The sequence below is a fragment of the Prorops nasuta genome, unplaced genomic scaffold, assembly GCF_024137725.1.
Source record: "Prorops nasuta isolate Cenicafe-Biocafe unplaced genomic scaffold, Cenicafe_Pnas_1.2 PNAS00040, whole genome shotgun sequence".
In the NCBI taxonomy this organism is placed as follows: domain Eukaryota; kingdom Metazoa; phylum Arthropoda; class Insecta; order Hymenoptera; family Bethylidae; genus Prorops; species Prorops nasuta.
The window spans coordinates 586,022-594,486 of record NW_027116837.1 but is presented as its reverse complement, the minus strand read 5'-3'; the positions used below and the strand labels follow the sequence as shown (position 1 = coordinate 594,486).

The following is an 8,465-nucleotide window of genomic DNA, read 5'->3' as shown; positions in this document are numbered from 1 at the left end:
GATGGGAAAAATCTGAAAAAATTGTTGCATGTTCCTTATTTAACAATCTTACAGCTAAAATGACAATAAAACCGCTGCGACTAGTAATTTGGCTGTAAAAATTGTTTAAATCTGACAGAGCGTTGATTGAAAAAGGACAGACGTACTACGGCACGCGTCACTCTCTTTCCATCATCAGCTGATGATTGAAACTTAACGAAATGATTATTTGATAACTAAACGGTAATAAAGTATTATCTTTTGTCATTTTTTGTAATATAATTTATTGGTTTCATTGATATTTATAGGACCTTGTACAGGGAAGAAGCAAAGAATGTTTCAGTACTCTTAGCCTTTCACATACAACGCTCTGTAATATTAAAATATTTTTGACAGGCAAACCATATATCCGATCAAGATAATCGTTGTTTTAGCTGAAAGTATGGTTATTGGAGAATTTGTCATATTTTTTCTAGATTTTTGCCATTACAAATAAGCGTGTAGTATCGAAATTAGTACAACGCTGCTTTTGTCTCTCCTCCTTCCCCTCCAACAAGCGAGAAATGTTCGCGAGAAACTGAGCATCTAGGCAGTTACGCGGTAGAGGTAAGGGGAGTGCTCCGCTCGCTAACGGGCGAGACGGAGGGAGACGCGAGGAGAACGCAATTTATAGATTAAAACTTTTTTTCCTGCCAAACCATTGGTCCGATCTGGAATATCTTTGTTTTAGACGATAGTCTGTCTAAAGATGAATATGCCTTATTTTTTTCAGATTTTTCCACCTACAAGTAAGCCCGTAGTATGAAAATTCCTCTCGCGAGACTTGCAGTCCCCTCGCGACTCCTTCCGTCTCGCCAGCTAGCGAGCGGAGCATACCCCTTACCTCATACCGCGCAATAATTTTGAAACTCCGTTTCACGCTGGCGTAATAGCTTTGTGGAGTGGAAAGAGGGGCGTCAAATGCAGCGTTGTACTAATTTCGGTCGTATACACTTATTATTGATGAGAAAAATCTGCAAATAACATAGCGTGTTCTTCATTAACCATATTTTCGACTAAAACAAGAAAGAAGTCGCTGGGATTAATAGTTTAGCTGTAAAAAATGTTTGAATGTTACTCAGCGTTGGTTGAAGAAAGATAAACAAACTATTTGATGCCTTGCTGTGTTTCCTGGTAAAAATCGAAGAAATGTTCAAGAAAATAAGCATTTGGTTTAAAGTAAATGTTATTTTTTACATCTACCATCCCAAAATCATTTATTCATCAATTTTCAGAGCTCAGCTGATAATGGAAAGAGAGTAACGCGTGCCGTAGTACGTCTGTCCTTGTTCATTCGATGCTATGTAACATTCAAACATTTTTCACAGCCAAACTATTAATCCGAGCGACTTTTTTCTTATTTTAGTCGAAAATATAGTAAATGAAGAACACGCTACATTAGTTTCAGATTTTTCCCATCAAAAATGAGCCTGTACGAGACGAAAACATAAAACACTGCTTTTGTCTCTTCTCTCTTTCCCTCCCAGGCAGGCGACGCACGGTGAACGTGAATCTGCTACTCGACTGGCTAGCGACGGGGAAAGAAGGAAGAGGCAAAAGCAATATTTATGATTTCGACTCGTACAGACACATTTTTCATGAGAAAAATCTGAAATTAATATAACGTGTTCTTCATTAACCATATTTTCGTCTAAAACAAGAAAGAAGTCGCTGGGATTAAGAGTTTAGCTGTAAAAAATGTTTGAATGTTACTCAGCGTTGGTAGAAGAAAGATAAACGAACTATTTGATGCCTTGCTGTGTTTCCTGGTAAAAATCGAAGAAATGTTCATAAAAATAAGCATTTGGTTTAAAGTAAATGTTATTTTTTACATCTACCATCCCAAAATCATTTATTCATCAATTTTCAGAGCTCAGCTGATGATGGAAAGAGAGTAACGCGTGCCGTAGTACGTCTGTCCTTGTTCATTCGATGCTATGTAACATTCAAACATTTTTCACAGCCAAACTATTAATCCGAGCGACTTTTTTCTTGTTTTAGTCGAAAATATGGTAAATGAAGAACACGCTACATTAGTTTCAGATTTTTCCATCAAAAATGAGCCTGTACGAGACGAAAACATTAAACACTGCTTTTGTCTCTTCTCTCTTTCCCCCCAGGCAGGCGACGCACGGTGAAGGTGAATCTGCTACTCGACTGGCTAGCGACGGGGAAAGAAGGAAGAGGCAAAAGCAATATTTATGATTTCGACTCGTACAGACACATTTTTCATGAGAAAAATCTGAAATTAATATAGCGTGTTCTTCATTAACCATATTTTTGTCTAAAATAAGAAAGAAGTCGCTGGGATTAATAGTTTAGCTGTAAAAAATGTTTGAATGTTACTCAGCGTTGGTAGAAGAAAGATAAACGAACTATATGATGCCTTGCTGTGTTTCCTGGTAAAAATCGAAGAAATGTTCAAGAAAATAAGCATTTGGTTTAAAGTAAATGTTATTTTTTACATCTACCATCCCAAAATCATTTATTCATCAATTTTCAGAGCTCAGCTTATGATGGAAAGAAAGTAACGCGTGCCGTAGTACGTCTGTCCTTGTTCATTCGATGCTATGTAACATTCAAACATTTTTCGCAGCCAAACTATTAATCCGAGCGACTTTTTTCTTGTTTTAGTCGAAAATATGGTAAATGAAGAACACGCTACATTAGTTTCAGATTTTTCCATCAAAAATGAGCCTGTACGAGACGAAAACATTAAACACTGCTTTTGTCTCTTCTCTCTTTCCCCCCAGGCAGGCGACGCACGGTGAAGGTGAATCTGCTACTCGACTGGCTAGCGACGGGGAAAGAAGGAAGAGGCAAAAGCAATATTTATGATTTCGACTCGTACAGACACATTTTTCATGAGAAAAATCTGAAATTAATATAGCGTGTTCTTCATTAACCATATTTTTGTCTAAAACAAGAAAGAAGTCGCTGGGATTAATAGTTTAGCTGTAAAAAATGTTTGAATGTTACTCAGCGTTGGTAGAAGAAAGATAAACGAACTATATGATGCCTTGCTGTGTTTCCTGGTAAAAATCGAAGAAATGTTCAAGAAAATAAGCATTTGGTTTAAAGTAAATGTTATTTTTTACATCTACCATCCCAAAATCATTTATTCATCAATTTTCAGAGCTCAGCTTATGATGGAAAGAAAGTAACGCGTGCCGTAGTACGTCTGTCCTTGTTCATTCGATGCTATGTAACATTCAAACATTTTTCGCAGCCAAACTATTAATCCGAGCGACTTTTTTCTTGTTTTAGTCGAAAATATAGTAAATGAAGAACACGCTACATTAGTTTCAGATTTTTCCCATCAAAAATGAGCCTGTACGAGACGAAAACATAAAATACTGCTTTTGTCTCTTCTCTCTTTCCCTCCCAGGCAGGCGACGCACGGTGAACGTGGAACTCTGATCTCGACTCGTTAGGAAGGGGTAAGGGGGAGTGCACAGCAACGTATTTTGATTCTGACCTGTACAGGCACATTTTTGATTGTGAATATCTGAAAATTATTTAACATGTTTCTTTTTTACCATTCTTTTAGCTTTTTCATAATTATCTCCTTCGGATCCATGGTTTGGCGGCAAAAAACGTTTTTGTGCTAGAAAACGTATATAATACTCTGAAAAAAAGTAGGCAAGGATTTTCAAATTTTTGACACATTGGATTATGTTAATAAATGTTTATTTTATGTACAGTCTTTATCGGTAGAATGGATAATATCCTGGGCCTGGTGGGTAGTATTGAGGGTACCCAGGCATTTGGGGATATGGAATAGAAGGGGGTGGCATATACCCGGCTGCGGTTGCAGGCATAGCGTAGGCGGAGGGGCAGAAGAATCCGGGGGTGGGCTGCTGCTGCTGGTAGTGGTGGTGATGGACGGTTGTGTTTGGTGTTGGAGGAGGAGCGGGTTGGACCTCCACTGCTTCCATTGAGTAGCTTCTAATCTGAAAAAATTAAATTATTGTTCAAAATAGTACGCGTATAACGAGGAATGGTTTTTGTTACTTACAGCTACATTTTGGCGGTTTGATGATCGTCGTGATCGTCGTGTTTGCTGCTGCTGCTTGACTGCAGCCAATTTGGCAGACCGCCGTCGGCGGTAGTTCCTCCGCCGGTCTCTTGCTTTTTCTGCTTTCTTCTGAAAATTTTAATTATATAAGTGATGCTAGTTAATTCAATATATTAGAAAAAATTATTAAATATGTACTCACCGAAGCTTCTTCATCTACCGCCGACGGCGGTTGCGGAAGCGGCGGCTGCGGCTGCGGAATCGGCTGCGGAATCGGCGGCTGCGGAATCGGCAGTTGCGGCTGTGGAAGCGGAGGCTGCGGAGTTGGCAGTTGCGGCTGCGGAAGCGGAGGCTCCGGAATCGCCGGTTGCGGTGGTGACGGCGGGGGTGGCACCCACATTACCCACCTAGATGATGGGAGCGGCGGTGATGCGGCTTCTGCCGCTTTTGTACCCTTTCCCGGCTTAGTGATGCTGGCCGATGGGGCTGTTGTGTCCCTGGGACGTGGAAGGGCCGGGAACTCCTCTTTTTGGCGAGTTCCCGATCTGGAGCTTCTCGTATTCTGGAAAGAAAAAATTACATTATCAAATATAATTATTGTTAGCAGTACTGTATACAATTTTCAAAGAGTCGCAAGCGTGCTCTCAGTAACGCTGTGAATGTAAACAATATCTAACATAATGTTTACATTCACAGCGTAACTGAAACCACACTTGCGACTCTTTGAAGGTTGTATACAGCCATTATATGTATATACGTTTATCTAATTTTATTCATTTTTGTAAAATATGTTCACTGTTTCATTTTGTCTTTTGTACAGCTTCTTGTATCTATTCTTTGTATACTTCTTACAAGTCTACAAGGAAAAGACATAAGCAGTTGCACAAACGACGAAAGGAAACACTGAACATATTTTACAGCACTTTTATTTTTATTTTCAGGTTTTATTGTCAGGTTTTATTTTAAGGTATTCTACGTGTACGCGCACTTATAATTTGATAATTGTAAATTAGACTCACCATTTTTCTGCCAGGATCCTGCGACATGTTGATTTGTAGCACTAATATCACTCAACTAGTATTCACTCTCCTGCGATGCAAATGGCACTAAGCAACAGTGATATGAACTTGTGGGAATTTGGTACCCCCACCACGTCCCCGCACAGCTACCTCTTGCGTGCTGCGTGCTAGCTAGCGGTGACGTGGTGGGAGTACCAAATTTCCACAAGTTGGCATCACTGCTAAACAATAAATATGTTAGTAAATCTTCACGTCACCTTTGGGGGGAGGGGTGTTCTTCTTCTAACCATAATTCGCGATTCCCCTATAAATGATTTCCTTGGTGACAACTGTGGTAGACGTGCGTAACGCAGACGCGATTTACAAGTCTTCGAGTGCGGTGCGGAGTATTTTTTAATAAGTGATTTTGTGAGTGGAGTGCCATAATTAGGAGGTCCGGGTCAGTTTGGCGAAATCGGTAAGTGAATAATTCAATTTCTTTGTTATTTTTTTATGTATCACTCAAATTTTCTCTCCCTTCATATGTCTTAGTCGGTTTTCCAGTTTTCCTTGTCCTGCTATTTCTTTCTCTATCCTGCGTGACCAACATTTCTCTATAATCCCTTGCCTTTTTCTTTTTATTCTTTTCTTTCTTTCATTCCTACACTCTGCTGTGTTAGTTGCGTCACCCCCCCCCCCCCCTATACCTTCTTATTACATGTTTATAATGTTTCATTCATTTCAGAGCCCTCTTATTCATTTTCTCCCTGTAGTATTGTCTCCCTCTTTTTCATTCACCTTCCACCTGTCAAAAAGACTTTGCAACTATTATTGTTTCCCTATACCCTTACTACGCAGCCAGGCTTCTGTCAAAATCCACCTGTCTCAATCATTCTCTCAATCTCTCTTTTCCTCTCTTTTCTATATCTTCCCCTCTATTATCCATGTTCTTCTATTACTACCATACTTGGACAGACATCAGGTAAAATTTCTATGTCACATAGATATTCTTTTTTTCCATGTTACTCTCTTTTTGTCTTTATCTGCAATAGAAACCTTGTGTCAGATGTCGGTCCATTTCCATTAGCAATAGGGGAACATTGATTATAGAAGGGAAGTTATAGAAAAGAGGGAGAAAGAGATAGAGAGAAAGGAGACAGGTGGATTTTGACAGAAGCCTGGCTGCGTATAGTAAAGGTATAGGGATCACAGATACAGATGCAAGACTTTTTTGACAGGTGGATGGTGACAGAGAAAGAGAGAGATTCAAGGGGAAAAATGAATGAGTAGTCTCACTGAAATGAACTAATCATTACATTTATGAAATGAGCAGAGGGTATTGGTGGTGGCGCAGAAAGGTTTTCTTCTCTTTTCCTCTCTTTCCTCTTTTCATACAAAACCTATACCTTCTGCCCATTTTATACATGCAATGATTAGTTCATTTCAGGGACTACTCATTCATTTTTCCCTTGAATCCCTCTCTTTCTCCTACACCATCCACCTGTCAAAACTGCATTACAACTGTATTTCTAACCCTATACCTTTATTACGCAGTCAGGCTTATTTCAAAATCTACCTTGCTCAATCTTCCTTTGAATCTATTTCTCTCTCTCCCTCTTTTCTATAACTTCTCTTCTATCATCCATGTAACCCTATTGCTAATGTACATGGACAGACATCTCGCACAAGGTTTCTATTGCACATAAAGTCAAAAAGAGAATAACATGGAAAAAAAGATCTTTATGTGCCATAGAAATTTTACCTGATGTCTGTCCCAGTATGGTAGTAATAGGAGAACATGGATAATAGAGGGGAAGGTATAGAAAACAGAGAGAGAGAGAGAGATTCAATGAATGTGTGAGCGAGGTAGATTTAAATGTAAGCCTGACTGCGTAGTAAAGGTTGCTACACTAAAAAAATTTTGGCATACCCTAAGATATTCGTAAGCTGTAACTAAATCCAAATCTGTAACGTAAGTTGGGCGCCAGGTTCCCGAAAGAACCACTGTACTGTAGTGACTGCAAAATACTGTATTCGTCAAACTAAAATGCCAACTAGCTCAGTGAATATAAGAGTAGGATTGCGGAAGCGGAGAGTGGGTGAGTTCCTGAAACGTAAAATGCAAAAGGATTTGGCAGTTCGGGTCAAATCACTACATACTATATTCGATAATAAAGTGTCTATATTTCCAAAAAGACATTGCTGTATTTGTCAGACTTCATAGCGCATAGATCGTTATTCGTATTCTACAAAACTATCACTCGAAATGGCGTAGAAAACGGTTTTCCGGAGTGCCCGGGATCAATCCAACGAATTTCTTCACTAAACAACTAACTAATCAAATAAAGGCCTACCCAAGGCATGTGTTTCTCCTGCGATCTTTTAACTAAACGAAACTATACTCTCGCGAAGAGAACCGAACGGAGTAGCTCTTTCTGGGAGAATTCACCTCCGGGGTTCCTTCTGACGAGAAAACGAACTGTATGACCACGAGGTGATCGAACGAGGTAGCTCCTTTCGGGGAGAATTCGACCTCGGGATGCACCCCTGGTTACACGCGACGAACTGTACGAAACGTAACTGAAATTCGAAACTGAACGAATATCCCGATCACTCTTTATACCCGAATTCGACCCATCAACTATACTGTAAGCGCATAACCAATTTCTCGGAAAATACAATACTTTAATACGACATTATATACACGGTAATCGATAAAAGGACTTAACGTAAGTTATAGATAAAAACTATGTACATTTCATATCCGAAAACCCCAAAGACGACGGTATCCTTGAATTACTAGCGAATCTCAAAGTTTCTCGATATTAGACCATTGTTCCAATTTCTCATTTGTGTCCCTAATTCCCAATCCACGCACTTTGGGAGTATGTTTAACTCGTAATTCGTGGTTTTTGACGATTTCACGGCTATTAAGCGCGTTTTCCGAAGTTTACTCGTGATATAAGGATTTCTAGGAGCTGGGACTCCCGCTAACCTTTTCCGTTGGAGCTGGAGAACGACGGCTGAGCAGGATAAAGCAGAGCAGAGCAGAGCGGAGCGGCGTCGAGCAGATCGGAGCAGAGCAGAGCAGATCGGAGCAGAGCAGATCGGAGCAGAGCAGAGCAGAGCAGGGCAGAGCAGAGCAGGACAGCGTAGAGCAGCGTCGAGCAGAGCAGAGCAGGGCAGAGCAGGTCGGAGCAGAGCAGATCGGAGCAGAGCAGAGCAGAGCAGGGTATAGCAGATCGGAGCAGAGCAGAGCAGAGCAGGACAGAGCAGCGTCGAGCAGCGTAGAGCCGAGATGAGCAGAGCAGGTCGAAGCAGAGCAGAGCAGAGCAGCGAGGAGCAGAGCAGAGCAGCTTCCACAGTTATTCACTACGTCTTTTCCGGAATACGAGTTGCCGAAAATCACGTCCGATCTTCTTCAGGACTAA

General features: G+C 40.5%; 1 protein-coding gene across 1 annotated transcript; it reads right to left on the bottom strand.

Annotated features, from left to right (window-relative positions):
• Positions 1 to 3,725: 3,725 nt before the first annotated feature.
• On the bottom strand, positions 3,726 to 5,082 carry LOC136784008 (uncharacterized). Its single transcript, XM_066744462.1, has 5 exons — positions 5,056 to 5,082; positions 4,833 to 4,892; positions 4,239 to 4,598; positions 4,037 to 4,165; positions 3,726 to 3,971 (listed from the first exon to the last, which is right to left on the bottom strand). The coding sequence occupies exons 1-5, from the start codon at positions 5,080 to 5,082 to the stop codon at positions 3,726 to 3,728; spliced, it is 822 nt and encodes a 273-aa protein (XP_066600559.1).
• Positions 5,083 to 8,465: the final 3,383 nt, after the last annotated feature.